Raw genomic sequence first — 17,992 nt, 5'->3', positions numbered from 1 at the left:
AACCTGATATCTATGGTTTTTCTTGTTATTTATTTATTTATTTATTTTTAATTTTTCCATTAAGGTGAGAGGCCCTCCAGTTGCAGGGGCATTTAAAGAAAGACCAACTAAGCCCACGGCATTTCGGAAATTCTATGAGCGAGGTGACTTCCCAGTTGCCCTTGAGCATGATTCGAAAGGAAACAAAATCGCCTGGAAGGTAAGTCAGGGCACAGCTGTGCCGGCCAGCTGCACTTGCTAAAGTGACTTCTCCCAGTGCCAAACACACTTGGCTGCTAAGTAAATAAGCTGGAGTCATTTCTCAGCAAATGGAAGATGGTGGGTAAGCTCTTAGAGAAAGCCCCCCTGTGTCAGCCATCCACCTTGACTAACAATTAAATTATAGCCTGCGAAGAAGAAAATGACAGAGTTGCTTTGCCTTAGAGAATTGTCTGCTACCCAATTCATCTCTATTTTTATGAGAACCTGGCAGCCCGGCCTGTTTCAGGCAGTCCATCAGATGATGGAACTGGCGGCTGGATACGAGAGCAGCAGCCATTTATCTCCCCCAAATTCCACCTTCCTGCAGGACACTTCCAAATGGAAGCTTTAATTACCTAAATGGATAGGTCAAGATTGTCTGCTCCCTGGAAATGCAGAGTAGAATACAAAAGCAGGCCGATCCCAGTCCTGGCTCTCCTCTCCGTCCCCGCCTGTGTCAGCCCGCGGGAGGCCTGTCACCTGCGCCCTGTTAGAGGCTGACCCCCTCCGCCGAAGCCATTACAGCACAGACATTTTTCTGACAAAAGGTTAATTGGCTTCGAAATAAACGTATTGCCTAATGACTCCATTCTAATGTGGTTGTGTTCCTTTATAAAAGGCTCCCTGATGCTATTTGTAAAAACTTGCCAATCTCTTAACCGGAGAAGGCTTTTACATTTAATTTGAAAAAAAAATAAAATAAAAAATAAATGCTGGTCTCTAACCGCTTCTGCTATTTAATGACTGTTGTTATCAAAGACTGCTTTTGGTGATTTTCATCAGCTGAAAGGGCTTCTCTGCCTTCAGACAGCAAAGCAGTTGTGCACACTCATAAGTGTCACATCAGGTTAAGGACAAGAAACGGTTCTGGCCAAATACCAGTTAAATTAAGCAATTGACACTTTTAACGAGGACGCACAGCAGTCAGAGCCAAAAGCAAATTGGGAATTGTTTGTAATTACTAACAAATAAATGTATATTAAAAATAAAAATACAAATTGAAGAAATCAAAGTAAATAGCTTAAAAAGGTGCATTAAAATTAAATGTTTCTCCCTGTATGGAAACACTGAAAGGGTTATTTGCATTATATCTAGTATGTCTTTTAAAATATTTGCATATTGTTATCAAAGATTTCTGATTCTTAAACAGTCATCTGGTATTCAGTTATTGAACTTAGAATTATTCCAAACTACTTTACAAGAGGAACTTGGTGGTATCTTATTAGGAAACCTTGTTATAAAATTTTTTGGGGGTGGGGAAGAGGTCAGTAACGTTGTATATCTTTTTGATGATAGTCTGTTAGAGTGTGAATTTGTTATGTGAAAATGTATGTATGATGAGAAAAAATCGATAGCGAGTATATCTAACTTTTATACTTTAATCTTAATATAAACATGTGTTTCCAAAGTTTTGTTGGGGTTTTTGGATTAATTTATATTTGATTGGCTGCAAGGATTTTGTATTTGCCTGTCTATGTACTGGTTCCTACAAGATAACACAGAGACATTGCTTTAAAACCTGATTCCTGTTGAGCAAAATAATATGTTATAAATTCTTTATAAAAACTGAGTTGCTTTTGGTGTTTTAGGTAATTATAACCTACACATAAATTGTATTAATGAAAATAATTTATATAGGTTTATTGTGATTCAAACAATTTTATGAGTGACTTTTAGAAGTGTAAAAAACTAGAAAAAAATTATTTTGAGAATAAATTATTAATAAAAATATGAGATGAATCATTTTCTTTATCTTTGATAAACCAACAGTCAGCAGGGATATAAAATGCTTTTCATTTTTATGGATATATTAATTCTCTTAAGCTACTATTGATTATAGAACTGATTCAGCAAGCTAAAAAGTAATAAAAAGATGAAACCATTTATTTGCTGTCACCGGTAGTGCAATAGCATAAGTTTAGAAAAACATCTTTATTCTGGAAGCTGTGGACTTCTTTCAGAGAGTTGCTACTACATTTTAATTGCCTTACTATAACATTGAAGATAAGACATTAAGATTAATGAACATAGGCTTGTGAACCATCTATCCATCGTTTCACATTTATTTCTTGGTGCATTTGATGAGAGGACAGTCTGGCGCTAAATGGGAGTAGGGACTTGTTTCAGGATGCCATTCTGAAGGAAGGAGTCTTGAGTGTTGAAGGAAGTGGGGCCATCTGTCCCCCACAAAAAAAAAAAAAAACAAAAAGCAAAAGGTCAAGACCCTGCACTCTTCCGTGTGTGTGGGCACAGCACAGGTTTCTGGTCACCAAACCTCTGGTCCCAGTGTCGCAGCTCTTCCCTCACTGGGGCTCCTGAGGAGCAGTGCTACCATCAGAGGATACTGGCTCTCCCTCAACTCTCCTCAGACAACCGAGGGACTCCGAGCGGATTCGTGAGCACCTGAAATGATGCGCATAACTAAGTGATAAGCAGGTCTGCTTCTTTTTCTTTTTTCTTTTTTCTTTTTTTTAATTGTACTTTAGGTTCTGGGGTACATGTGCAGATCAGGCCGGATTGTTGCATAGGTACATACACGGCAAGGTGATTTGCTGCTTCCATCCCCCGTCACCTATATCTGACTTTTCTCCCCGTGTTCTCTCTCCCCACCCTCCCCACCCACTGTGTCCCTCTCCTGGCCAGCCCCCTACAGACCCCAGTGTGTGATGCTCTCCACCCTGTGTCCATGTGTTCTCATTGTTCAACACCCATCTATGAGTGAGAACATGCAGTGTTTGATTTTCTATTCCTATGTCAGTTTGCTGAGAATGATGGTATCCAGATTCATCCATGTCCCTACAAAGGATACGGGGTTGGTTTCTTTTATCCGTGTTTTGAGAGAGCCTGTGACTCTGAAGGACTTAGGAGGCCGTGCTCTGAACCTACCCACAGGATGCCCCAGCCTCTCAAGTCTGTGAAGGTGCTGGTCTAGGGATCACTCCCCAGGTCTCCAGATTCCTCTTCTGCTTGTTCTGGATTAGCTGGTCTGATCTTTACCATATTAGGAGTCATCATATGTTCTTGAAATATCAAAGGCACTCTACGGTAACATCAGAAAATAGAAGTAAGAGTTAGAGACAGACAGATGTCTTTGCATGCTTAGGTTTCTCAGTCCACATCCTGCTCTCAGCACCAGTTTCGTGCACATGAAAGTGGTCATTTGTTCCAGATGCTAAAACAATGTGGCAGGCTGCATGTCATCATCTCTCCAGTTTAGTCTATTTCTTGTGGCATCTCTGAAGATTGCAGCAGTGTCTGATCCAACTTTCTGCAGTGGTGGAAATGTTCTGCATCTGCAGTGTCTGATACAGTACAACTGGCCATGTGTGGTGATTAAGCACTTGAAATATGCCTATTGAGACTGAGGAACTGAATTTTTAATTTTACTTAATTTTAATTAATTTTAATTTAAATAGCCACATGGTTACCATATTAGACCGTGCAGCTCCAGATTGAGATAGTGGCAGTCAAAAATACATGCCTGAATCTGCGGCTTAGATAGAAGGCTATCACAATGTTAGAATTATTATTATTAAAGTGAAAAAATGGGACTCATCTGCATTTTTGTGTCATGGTTTTCTATGCATATCATAAATTCCTTGGTAAATATGAGAAAACTTTTGCAAAATGTTTGTAGTGAAAATTTCTATATACTTATCAATGGCAAGTTCTTGAGCTATGGAAAGTGAATAGATCTCATTTCAAATATGAAATCTACCAGGCAAGCCCAGGAATAACTTCTTTTTTTTAATTTTTAAATTTGCATTTTGTAAATATGGCTAAAGAATTCTTGATTATCGATGGTTGTAATCATGAAAAAATAAGGATTACGTAAACAAAAAAATGTTAATCTGTTTCTTTTGCTACATTTTTCTTGACTCCTCTAACATTTGGGAAACACGGCTGTTGATTCTGTGACTGTCTTCAATATCCACATCACAGGAAACAAACAAGAAAAGAGCGAAGCCATCTGGGTAAATTACAAAGCAGATAATCAGATGAACGATGGGATTTTCAAAATTGTGTTTGAGTTTTCTCATCTTAAATTGCCATCTTTTAATTTTCTGTACTGCTTTAATATGAATCACACACTTCTGAGGATGGTGATCAGGGTGGGGACAGAGCTCTTTGTAAAGGTTTTCTGAACGGGCATCGGGAGAGAGAAGAAATGCTAAATGAACTGGCAAAATACACAGCACATTGCCTTCACCTCTGCTGTGTAAATAAAGATCGAACAGAAGCATGCAAGTGTTTTGAAATGGTCACTTCAATAGAGACCTTGAGAGAAAGAGATGAAGATAAATACCTGAGACACTGTCAATTTTTAAAAATAACTATATGGTATTATAAACCATTTATTTATTTTGCGGATGGAAACAGCTGCAGCTACACAAAGTTGTCTCTAAAATCTTTCGCTTTATAGGCATTTGATGTGCAGGCCATCTTTCTGCAGGATAATGTGCTATGTCACAGAGTATGATGCACTCTAAGACAGTCATGTTTTCTACTAAATTTCTAATAACTAGGCATAAGAATGTCCCAGGTACCAGAGATCTTTGAATACGAAATAGATAACCCCATAACCCTCTAGGAAAATCAGCCTATAATACCCACCCTTTCACAAATGCAACCAAATCACAAACCTCTCAAATTTGAAAGAGAGAAACTCACAATGGACTTGTACTTTGTCCAAAATTGCCCCCGTCCCCCCCGCCAAACAGCACCTAATCATTCCACACCTGGCAATGTCATGGTGATCCTTGTCCAGAGTAGCAGAGATGCCAGAGGACTTTCCACATTCTTGTTTTTTCTTCTTTGACATATAAATGATATTCCATAGCCACCTGTATCGAAATGAAATTAATAAAGCCAGAACTGATACACATGAGCCGGTATATGTGAAAATGGACTTAGGCAGCCTCTACTCACTGCCAAAAATGCATCTTCCTCTTAGCAATACATAAAATTTCACCATGGACACAAATTTCCCCTTAGGCTTATGTAGTAATTGTCCCTATTGATTAAAACTTAGATCTCCAGACCTTGTTTTGTATTAAAAAATGACTTCTTAATATTAACCAGGTAACTATAAATATTTAATACATTTTACAAATAAATGTTGACATAAATGTGTCATTTATATATTCTTATCCCATTTTTGAATAAATTCAAATGGATTTAAATTGTCTTTAAAAAACTGTAAAATACATGAAGTCAGCATAAATAAGAGATGAGAGAAATGAAAACCATAGGGGCACACAATGGAGCCAGTAACAATGTTAGAAAAAATAAGCATATCCTGAAATCCTATAAGGCAGAGATCTTTGTCTGTATTTCTGGTTTGTTCACTTACTTTCCTGGTACCTAGAATAATGCTGTTACAGGGCGGGCATCCAGAGATACTTGATTAATGAAAGTAAAGCATACGGGAGCTGATTATTTTTAAGTTTTATTCCTCTTGCTCCATAGGCCTCATTTTCCTTATCTGTAAGTGACAACAATATACCAAATGGTTGCTATGGCCCTTTTAAATTATGAGCATTCAAATGAATTTCGTTTTGTAACTGTTAAAATAACTGTATTTTGAGATGTTTGTGGAATACTTCAAAGAACAAATATTGAGTAGAAATTTGCCAAAGGGATCAATTCTTCTGGTAGCAAAATGGAAATACTAGCAGCAGCACATTTAATTTGAATCCACAGCACTTCAGGTTCCAGAATGATATGCAGTGGTCTTGTGGGGGTTGAACTTTTATCACAAGAATGCTCTTTAGATTATACACACATGTTTTCCAATGACTACTCATCCCTTAAAGTTTGCTTTCAAAATGAAAAGTTCGCTTGCCTTTCTAAAGGACTGAAAATATATGTCCCATTTGAACACCCAAGTAAAGGAAATGCTGTGAATAAATTAATTACATGCATAAATCAGTCTTTATAATTTCCACTGATGGTGTCTCAGACAACACCTTTAATTATGTGTTGACTGACAATTCCATTCAGTATTTCTTCTCTGGCATTTTCTCCTTTTTTTCTAGTTCTTTTTATTTCTCAGCAGCGTTGGTACTCATGAACTATAAAAAGCTCTGTCAATGTGACTGTTTTCACTGACATAACTGATAATTTCCTAGTAGGAAAAACAGTTATTGCATATAATTATTATAAAAGTAGGCACACATTTTCTTACAATTAATATCAGCCCCCAATCAGGATAGCTCATTATCTGTAAATATTATTGCATTTTAAAATAAATCACACTGTGATGTGATACACGATCCATTCGCTATCAGTATATTCACAAGATTCTATAATTTAATTTTGAGTTATAATTTAGTCCCTCAGTACCTTCAATTTCTTAATGTTTCAATTTCTTAAGGATTTAAAAAATTAATGCTGTATCTATTGCCCCCAAGATAAAACTGATATTGACTTTTGAAATCTTGCAGGCAAATTTATTTGAGCTGAATAATTTGTTTCACATCAAGGAGAATGAATGTTCTCTTAGAATTGTCCTGGGCTTCTATTTCTTTTGATAACTGCCAAAGCTTGAGTTTGGATAACAGGACTTAGTAGAATTTGCAAGGCAAATTTTTCAAAAGAAGTGATAATTTACCTGATTTTTGTACAAGAGATCTGCCACGTTTCCACATTATTTCCTTTGTGATTAATTAATAGACAGAGCTTATTCCAGAAGTCTTGAAAAAAATAATGCTCTGGCAATGAGTGTACTATTCTGTTTTTTTTTTTTTTTTTTTTTTGAGGAGGGGACTGCATGTACAATTAATGGCATTCTTTTGTTTGACATAAATTGCTACATCTTAAAAGTGTATAGCATGAAAATATAGCCATGTATCAGAAATAACTTTTATTTAAATGGGTTAGATGACCTCCGAAAACCAGATGAAAGATTTTCTGCTGAATGGGCTGGTGCTCCCTGCTGCCTATATAATTTATGTGCGAAATTAGTGCAAATGGTTCACTTTTATGGAGCAGAGCTGCTTGTAGCAAGCCTGCAGAAACAATTTTCCCCCAAGCCTCCATCTGTTCTTCAAACTAGGGCATATGCCATCTCATCGAGCTTGAAAGTCAACTGATTTATAACTCCTAGAAAGTGCATAGATTGAAAAGAAAGGTCGACCGCGGCTCTGTGACAGTGATTTGTTTGGCATTGGCTAAAGACAATTCACATTACCAGGGACCCAAGGGGAAACAAGAAATGTTGTAAGTTTCAGATCTCAGTAGACTGACAAGTAGAAGGAAAACAAATCACTCCTGCTTTTTAAGTCAGACGACCACCACGGTTGAAAAGCAGAAGAGCTCTTGGTAGTGTTAAGGGCGCCACAGCCAAGCTGCCTCCCGTATTGTCACTTAGCAAACCATGAAGAAATGTGTCACTGCCACCCTCTCAGTGGTAAATGTTGCCATTGTAGACGTATCAGTACTTTAATTTTTGAACAAAATATGTGTGTCGCTGCTTGCCAAAATGTTCTCTTTGGAGACACAAATTGATCTTTGATGAATTTCCTATACCTGCCCAAGGTGAATCTCCAGTTCTGTTCGAATTAGTGATTTAATGAATGGTTCCCTCCAGTGTGATCACTCATCACATGTCTCTTCTCTTTGCTGAAGCACTGTAGAGATCAAAAGTTCTTTAACAGATGACAAATGGAATCAGATGTGCAGTATGCTTGTAAACAAACAAACAAAAAAATCATTCTTTGATGTTTTCATTTGAGTAGTCAAAGTGTCATCCTCAGATAACAACTTTTAGTATATTGATGTTTTTGTTCAGTCTTTTTTCTACGTGTTTGTTTTTTATTTTGTTGAAACTGTGTTTCACATGATAATTTTTAAGGGACTCAAAGGGACATTCATGGTCCTAATTAAAAGAGGAGATTGATAGTGGACATACTGCCATAGGAATTCTAATAGTTTTCTCCAGTTTAATGGCAATGAAAAAGAAAATCACCTTTTAATATGCAGTTTTAAGTTTCCAGTGATCATTACTAAGACCTTTGGAAAGGAGATACCCAAACACATTTCTATGCAAAGCTCCATGTTAGCAGGGATGTGCACACATGGCTTTTCCTATAATCATATTTGCGGCATGATGCCCAACTGCGTAAGCAGGCTTGCCATTGTGAGCAGATCTTTAGCATGTTTTTGAAGAGAATAGTAACTACTATTTTCACAAAGTTCATCATGTATGAAGCACATTTCTCGCTATTGGGAAAAGTATACAAATGGACACAGTTGACAGAATCGTTTTACAGCCAACCTCTGCCCGTACTCTAAGACACTTTCTTTACAACAAACAATCCTACAGAATTTTCAATATTTGGTTAGAGTCTGAAGAAAGGAAAACCCATCAACCTTAGCTATAAATTCTCAAGTTTTGAATTCTTATTTAGATTGAGCTCTCTATGTTCATGCATATTTTTAAGCATTTTAAAAAAACAGGTGTATGGTTTGAATATTTCTGAATTCTTGAATATCTTGAAAATATAAAATTTCAACTTTCATATACAAGAAACACAATTTAATGTTTCATTTGAAGAAATGAAATTAATGAAACACATTAAGAATGAATTAATGAATTCAAAAGAATAAAATTAACATTCTTAAATTCTGATTGTTTCCTTTCATATCTCTTTAGAAGATTACATCTTTATATTCTATTAATAACATATGATTGCTGAAAAATTCTGACTAGCCTGATTTTATTCCTTTAATGTCAATAGATTCTTGTTTCTTTGTCTTGTTTGACAGCCTTGGTAATCGCTCTATTTTTGTGTAATTAAGAGTTGCTTCCGTGTATTTTTCTTTTCCTTTTGTGTTTCTTCCTTTACCACAGTAAGCTTGTTGTCCACTTACTTGAAACTTTTTCTTAACTGAGGAAAGTTTTCTTTTCTAGTATTACTTATTGTAATTGTGCCATAATATTTCTATTTTCTTTCTTAGAACAAATATTCTACATAGATTATGTATTTATATTCTATCATTTCTATCATTATTTCCCATAATATTTTTTATCTCTTTATCTGTTTTAACTTCTGGCAGAACTTTCTTATGTTTCTTATTTTGTTGGTATTGATCTATCCATTATTGTCCCAAGTTCAAGTTTTAGCTGTGCGGAGATAGACTGCCCTACACCTGGCCAATACCCACTATCTAACCTGAGAGTTTCATTTGGTCCTGTTCTGTTGGCCTAAAAGGGGTCTTTGTAACTTCTGACACTGAGTTAGAGTACACAGACACCTATAATCCCTAAAATGCACAGGTACACAGCTCTGTCTTACTCTGCCTTTACCTATAGCATTTTGCTTGTGGGACACACACCTTTCTAGGACACAATGCAATGTGGTACCAGAAACCTCTGTCCCTACTTCCTGTTCTGTTGTTTCTTAAATTGACTATGAATGGGTGTAGGAAGGGTGAATGGACGTGTATAGTGCTTTGTCTTGAAAGACAGCTACTTCAAGGTAGCAAGCCAGTGGCCTAGTCACCCTTCACACACACCCCCTACCTGCACCCCGACCATCACCTTTTAATCCAGGCCTTTTGTTTCTGACAGGGCCGGAAAGGGGGATCAGAAAGTGTGGGAGAGATGAAAAAGCTGCCTACCTACCTTTGGATTGGTGCCTCTGGTTGCAAAACATAAGCTGACTATGAATTGTGGTTTTCCAACCCAATTGTATTGATCTCATTTTCTGCAGAAATCCCTTTTCGTTTCTGCCTGCACATTTGTTATTATACTGATTTTCCATTGCATGTTGAGTTTTCCTCTTTTTCTGTATCTTCTTAGATAATTTTGTGGTATGTTGGGAGACACTGTGTCAGAGATTCGTGTTTAAAAACATTGGGTACATTTGGTGTTTGTGCATTAATAGGCTATATTCCTTTGCAGAGAAGTAATGTGATCTCATTAACACTTAGGCTACGATGACTTGTCTATTCATAAAGGAATTGAGTATTTATAGTGGGTAAGACATGGTGCTGGTCTCTGTAACCTGCATAATATGAGCTCTGGTCTTAAGAAGCTCTGGACTGGAATAGATCACTATTCAAGGAAGAAACTGAAAGTCCTTTCAAAGAGTATATATCAAGTCTTAAAACAGATTGCTTCTATTTGCATAAATCAAAATTCTTAATCCTTTATGTGGTATGTTTAAACATTTGCTACTTTAATGATCTGTTTCAAATAATTTTTTAGACAAACTTTTCAAATTGAGAGGCTCTATAAAATTTTTGCCAGTTCATAAATGGTTATCTATTTCAGTGAGTGCAGTTTGCTGACACTGTCATTTTTCTTGTATTTCAGTTTTTTTAATTGCCATGTTAAGAAATAATAAATTTTACCTTTAAAATGACCTTTAGGTAATCAATCCGCATACCTATATAGCTTACATACTGTGGCAATCCCAAGTATCAATAAGATATCACTGATTTCAATATTCTACTCTGTACTTTGAAATAAACACTTTGAAAGCAATTTTTGAAAATCTTTTTGTGAATTTTAAAGATCTGTTGTGCTTGGGATTCAGTCTAATTTAAGTCTGAAGACTTCTGGAGTCGTGGCTGAATACAAGCTGGACTTTCTCATTCCAGCCTGCACGTCTCCGCATCCCTTTCTCTTATCTTCTATCTTTTTATTCACTGTTTCATTCACTTTTTAATCACTGTGTCTCAACTGTGTCTTCCAACTTATTAATTTACTAGTTTAATCTACTGTATAATTTGTTGAAATTTTTTCAAATTTATTTTCAGTGAATATCAATCCTGGAATTTATATTTGTTTCTTAAAAAGATCTGCCTATTCTTGTTTTCATTTCTTTTCCTCACTTTATGATTTCCCTTACTATCTTTATCAGATTGTATTTTTTTTTGTACACTCATTTAGTTTCTTTTTCACACTTATCTATTATCTTGAGTTCCTGTGCTGTGAATTGGCATCTGCCTTCTGTGGGAGTTCCTCATGTCCTGGCTTCTGAAGGCATCCCTGTGGTGTCCTTTCAGATTCCCCTCTACAGGACACACATTCTGAACCACTTTTTATGTGAATCAGTCTTCAAGTTTCCTCACTGGGCCACTCTAGATTTGAATTTCCCTTACATTTCTGGGGTCTTATATTTGCCTATCTTACTTTTGAGAATGGCTATTTTTTTTTTTAACTTTTCATCCAGTACTTATAACTTTTATGGCCCTATTGACCAGAGGTTTTTCTATTAATTCTATAAAATTGTTTTCTCAATTAACTTAATATCTTCTCTTAGATGCAGAGAAAAGTACCATCTTGAGATGTAATCTTTCCTCAATGTTAGGCCAGTTCTAATACTTTCTCAGGTAAAAAAAAAAAAAATCAGTGGAATAAAATATGTTTTGTATTTCTCATGGAAGTCCCTTTATGTAAACAAATATAATTGGCCAATATGTATTGCATGGTTGCCTATGTCTGTGTGTAGTCAAAGACCATCCTGGTCAACATGGTGAAACCCCGTCTCTACCAAAAATACAAAAAATTAGCTGGGCATGGTGGCGCGTGCCTGTAATCCCAGCTACTCAGGAGGCTGAGGCAGGAGAATTGCCTGAGCCCAGGAGGCGGAGGTTGCGGTGAGCCGAGATCGCGCCATTGCACTCCAGCCTGGGTAACAAGGGCGAAACTCCGTCTCAAAAAAAAAAAAAAAAACACATAAATTAAAATTCTGTTGAACATAGCAAAATTTGGGTTTGGAAAAATCACAAGGAAAAATATAAAAACAAAAAAAATGTATGTGTATGTGTGTATTTACATGTATATGCAAACATGTAGGTATTTTGTTTCTATTTCAGTACTGGAGTAAAGATTTTACTTTTCATATTGCAAAATTAAGGTGGATGGGGTTATCCTAAGGGTACCTTTATCTTCTCAATATTTACATCTATTAATATGAATCTCTTGAGAAGCATTAAGCCTTCCATTGGAAAACATCTTTCAAATGCTTTCCATTTGCATTAAGTTGTATAACATTTTACCAAACATCATTAAATACTTTTTTTAAGTCAACAATGTATAGCATTGGATTGGAGATAATTTAATGTTTAGCAATCATTTTCCCAGAAAGAATGTAGATTTATTATTAATTTTTATTCTTGGAGAGATGCTTGGGTAAGGATTAAATAATTTATACACGTACAAAAAGATTATTCATTTACATTAATTTTTATTTATGTATTTTAAATGCATTATGAGAAGTGCTAGTATATTAGATTGGTAAAATTAAAACCACAAGTCAAAAAATACAAAAGTTAAGTTTTTTGTAATTCTGTTTGGGAATCTCTAGCTTTTTCTGTTGGCGTGGGTTATAATTTCAACATTGCATTATTATAACGTATTACATTTAATAAACTAACAATTGGGACTAGCTTCAAATCTCAAGCAGCAATTTAGCAGATGGTTCATTTCATGAGAAAGAAATATGGACTATGGTGACTATGACTGTGCTATTAGGGAAATGGAAGAAAGTGTAAGTAAAATGTATTGGTTAGTAGCAAAATTACCAGTAATATTTTGTCTGGACAATAATATTAGAATGTAGATCAATTTGTACAAATAATGAACTCCACAACCAAATGAATAATTCTCTATGGAATATACTAGTATTGCAAAAAAACTTTTTGGTAGGATATTTTGCATGTATTACTGTAAAGCATCATGATTTGGCTTCTTAAACAATCACTTTATTTTTTCTCATCATTTGCTGCCTCGTACTTTATACATCAGACATCTCTGTGCACGTAGATGACCAAACATGCTGTCTCCCTTCTCATCTCTCAACCTACACCATGCTGGCCTCTCTTGAATGCCTCCATTGCCTCCACATCCACCTCTCTGCTCAGCCTCTAACTGCTCATCTGCTTACACCTGGCTTGGCTCTTACAGTCTCCTGAAAGTCTTTCCTGACTTTCCCAGGCTGGATTGAATGCCCCTCTCTGGGAAACCAACATACGCTATTACTGCTCTCATCGCTGAGTACGATAGTGTTTTCATGTCTCCCCTCAAGATGGTGGACTGCAGAAGGCTGGAGCAGGATTATTTAACTTTGACCTACCTTAGTCCCTGATACAACATGAGTAAATACTTTAAGGGTGATGTTTCAAATGATTCATTAAAATACAGTTTTATACTTTTCACATATTTTTATTTGTTGAATACAGTAGAAATTTGAATTTTCATCTACCTGAGAACCAAGAATGAGGGTGGTTATCTGTGACTTTTAGATTTTCTTTGCAGGCGCCATAGATCTTTTGATAGCTCTATTTATTTCTGTTTTCTTATTGAATGTAGTTTGCAGTACTTTTTAAACCCATATCGCATCAACTCACTGAGTATTGCTTATTGCTGAAGAAAAGTATTTGTTTATTTAAACTCCAGTGAAGTGATCATATTTAAATTGCATTCTTACCTGTGTGTTGTCTTTAAATATGCGCTATCCAACTGGTGCGCATGTGACTTGTAAGAAGCATCATTCATTTGCTAGACATTACCTGAGTGCCTACTAGGTGCTGGACCCTGCTCTACTCTGGAAATACAGCAGTGAATGAAACAGTGAATCCTCTGTGCTCATGGAGCTTCCACTATAGTAGAGAAAACTAAACAACCAAACAAATAAATAGAGACACGGATAAATGGTAATAGTATGAAGAAACATAAAGCCGGATGAGAGAGAGTTGTGAGAGGATATAGTGCCCTTTCATGGGGTGGTCAGAGGAAAATTTTTAAATAAAGTGACGTTAATGTGTAGGCCATTTGGCAATATTATCTAAATTATTTTTTAAAATAAGAGTCCTAACTTAATACATTTCCCTATTTAAAATACAGTGATATCAAAAAGAATAAAGTGTTAAAGAGAATGCAATGAAAATAATCAAATAAATGGTGCACTTTCAGGACCTAGTACTGAAAATCAGTGTAAAGAGGTAAACCCAACGCTAATGAATTAACAAATTATATTTTAATTAGATTTTTATTCCATGAAGACTCTAATTAAGGGATCATGAATGACTGTGTTTTGTACATTTCAACATAAATATTTTATGAGTTTATGCAAATATAGATTTTCTTTGTGAAAAGTACTTTTCATATTTCAAAAATAAGAAAAACCTAAATAGCCAAGCAAAACCATTTTTTATGTCCCCTTTCTCTCTTCTTTTGAAAGTAAAATCATTACTAGTGAGCAGATTTAGAAAAACAAACAAGAAATGATGAGACACATATGAGCAGATACCTCTGGATACAGAAATGTCACATCCAGATTGTCTTTAGAGAGGGGACACGAAAGCAAGCCCCAAATGCAGGCAAGGCCTGGCCTGCCGGCAAGGCACATTCAAATGGATTCACAGTTCAGGAACTTTTTTGGGATACAAATATATAAAAGTTTCTGCTATGGCAGTTGTGTAATATGATGTCTCTGAGAAATTAATGGAATTAAATGAAAAGAGACGAAGCCGAGTATTAAAGATGTGCACTATTCATTTGTTTCTTCTGAGAGTTCTTTCATCCATCACACATTCCAGAAGGTGGCAGTTTATTAAGTGCAGTGAAAATCACTGGTGATAAAGGCCTTTGTGCAGTGTGTACAATTAGTCATAAGTACAGTCATGAGCTGCATAATGTGGTTTTGGTCGACGATGAACTATGTGTCTGGTGGTGGGACCATAAGATTATAATGGATCTGAAAAATGCCTATGACCCAGGAATGACATAGCCATTGTAATGTCAGCACCATACATTGCCTTTTCTCCGCTTAGATACAAAAATATTTACTATTGTGGTACAATTGCCTGCAGTATTCAGTACAAACACATGCTATACAGGTTTGTAGCCTAACAGCAATAGGCCACACCCGAGAGCCTAGGTGTGTAAGGCTACCCCATCAAGGTTTGTGTAAATACACTCTATGATATTTTCACAAAAACAAAATCACCCAAGGACACACTTCTCAGACTGTATCACTGTCGTTAAGTGATGCATCACTATAGAAAGCAGTAAAAAGTAACTTAAAATAGTGCAGAATTGTATTTTGGAAATTATAAATCTAAACCCTGCCTCACAATCAGACACAAAACTAGTAGATAAAATTAGACCTCAAAATTATTATATCAGAAATCCAAATTCTGTTTAATTAGTGTGCATATTTTTGAAATTTATTTTGCTTTATAAAATTATTGTAACATAAACATATGCATTTGTTTAATTTCTTTCCTTTTTAAAAATTAGAGATGGGGGTCTCACTATGTTACGAAGGTTGGATTCAAACTCCTGGGCTTGAGTGATCCTCCCACTTTAGCCTCCTGAGTAGCTGGGACTACAGGAGCATCTATATCTTAATGTAAATCCGATAAGAGTTTTACAGCAGATCAAGTGAAAACATGCTAAATATTGTACTGAAAGAGTAATGGAATATTTAAAGGATATTTAAATAGATGGCCTTAGCATATCTTTGAAAGAACACATGATTAAGTGCAGATTCTGATAGAAAGCTACCATTGTCACTGTAAGGGAGAAAACTTACTTTTTCTCATTCATGGCTAAGACTCCTGTAACAAAAGACAAATTAGCAAGAACCAAAAGCATATAAATTTATCTAATGTAAGTTTTATAAGACAGAGGAAGCTTCATAAGGAAATGAGACTCAAGGAAATGGTTCCTCTTGAGTGTTCCTTCTAGCAGGTTTGATGAAAAGGGGACAGTTGTATATAAATAGCAGAAGACAAAGGAAGCTTGGCAAGACCTCTGTGTTCAGATTCTTCTCTGTGACCCTTTGTCTTCTGAGATAAGGATGTTCTTTTCTCTGGATATGGGAAGGGCACCCCTCACATATGAGGGTCTTATGACCAGCTTCAGGAAAGAAAGGTGGGAGAAGGTGGAACAAGGTGAGAGAGAACTCCCTGCTTCTGCCATTTAAAGACGTGGCGTATTTGGGGATAGTTGTCCTGACCCTGTCATCACTGAATCCCTGCTTTGGACTTACTTGCACTGCCTTTTCATTCTTACTTATTCTAATGGGACCTTAACACAAACTCAATGTGGTATAGAAAGTTAACAGCAAGAAGGGCTAGTGTCTGCGGCTGTGGTAAACAGGATGAAGGACGAGGTCCACTCTCAGAATGCTATCATGGTTCAGAGCTGACGGATTTAATCTTGGTTGGGCATTTTTTTTCTCTTCACCCACTCTCCCGCCCCGTTCCTCACTGTATAGCAACACTGATACATTTGCCTGTCTGGCTGGGCTACTTTTGATGGACTTAAGCATAAAGTGAAGAGAGGTGACCAAGCTCTAGTGTACCCATTTGAGTGGTTGGGGGATCTGGGATTGAGATCTGGCACTTCTTGGGGCCCTGGGCTGGGGAGAAGGGTTGAACTCGGTCAGGTGGCCCGACTGGAATCAGGTGGAGTCACTGGCAGGTTGGAAGCCCTTAATTTTGTCATGGCTCTCACTTCCCGTGACCCTGGCCTCCTCCTACCCATTCACCCACATGGCTCCAAGAACACAAAAAGCCCAGGTCTCCCCCTGGCCTTCATCAGGAATGAGTTTCTCCAACTCTTGGCCAGCTTGCCCCCTTCAGGGCTGGGCTCTGATATATCAAAGCAGCCATCCTTGGCCATCCTCTGTAATGGCACCCATTCTCATCCCCCTCTCTCCAGGGACGCAGTGGTGTTTCTCTGGAGCTCAATATGATGCCTGTTCCAGACAAAAAGCTGGGATAAGAAAGACATTCTGTTTGTGGCTCTCTCTGCCATCCAGTGGTAGCTCCAGATGTTTTCAGACAGTGAGGACTAAAGGATGATGGCCTAGCTGAAACTGTGCAGGCGTGGTGCTGGGGGAGGGCGGACGTTAAAACGATGCTTACTCATCAAGCATTCAGTTATCTGGGTGGCTTTGGTGGAGGGATCAGCTGAAAGAGAGGAAGTTGAGGGGGCGAGGACAGAGATATCCTGAGACGTTCCTTCTAGCTGCTCTTGGTTTCTTCTTACTTTCAACACACACATTCTCAACTCTCCTTTATTTAGTCATGAATTTACTCCTTTGTTCAGAAAACACGCATTGAGCATCTCTGCTACTGCCATTAGTTCCAATAATATCTTCTATTTTTAATCTGCTTCATTTTGTCCTATTCTGCTTGCTATTAAAACCCACCTCTTCTGTGCACATTCCGTAGATTACTGTTATTTTTCTAATGTAAATACCATTCATTCTTTGAACCTAGAAGAGTACCACTTTCACGGTAGTATTTGGAGCACAGAGGCAGGCAGGTAGGGTTTAGAAGGTAAGAGGCAGACAAGCAGAGCTGAACGGTCCTGAAACTGCCTTCAAAGCCCGTGCATACACAACCACTTATTCATTCTAAGATAGATCTTTGTCATTAAAAGTTAATGATGTTCAATTTATATTTATTGCTTTCCATTGTTTTATTAAATATTTCATTCAACAAGTACTTACTGAGCATTTATGATAAGCCAGGCATTGATTAGATGCTTTACATACAGCATTGACATTCTTGCCCTGGTAGTGCTTGAGATTTTGAATAGGGTGAAATCATAAGAATGCTATAATATTCCTTGGCACTAGAGAAACTTAATAAATTTATTTTGTTTCTTTGATTAAACTTTCTTGTTTAAGTTCTGGGATACATATGCAAGATGTGCAGGTTTGCTGTGCCATGGTGGTTTGCTGCCCCTATCAACCCATCGCCTAAGTATTAATCCCAGCAA

General features: G+C 36.9%; 1 protein-coding gene across 1 annotated transcript in view; it reads left to right on the top strand.

The window, feature by feature from the left end:
* PACRG (parkin coregulated) overlaps positions 1-17,992 on the top strand; it is a 567,891-nt gene that overhangs the window by 85,935 nt on the left and 463,964 nt on the right. Inside the window, exon 2 of the mRNA XM_003933784.4 lies at positions 65-199. Coding sequence (XP_003933833.1) covers positions 65-199 — 135 coding nt within the window. The remainder of the gene's footprint in view (positions 1-64; positions 200-17,992) is intronic.

Source organism: Saimiri boliviensis, chromosome 4 (assembly GCF_048565385.1).
Source record: "Saimiri boliviensis isolate mSaiBol1 chromosome 4, mSaiBol1.pri, whole genome shotgun sequence".
NCBI classification, from domain to species: domain Eukaryota; kingdom Metazoa; phylum Chordata; class Mammalia; order Primates; family Cebidae; genus Saimiri; species Saimiri boliviensis.
Note: the sequence above shows the minus strand (reverse complement) of the source record. Positions and strands in the feature narration are given on the sequence as shown.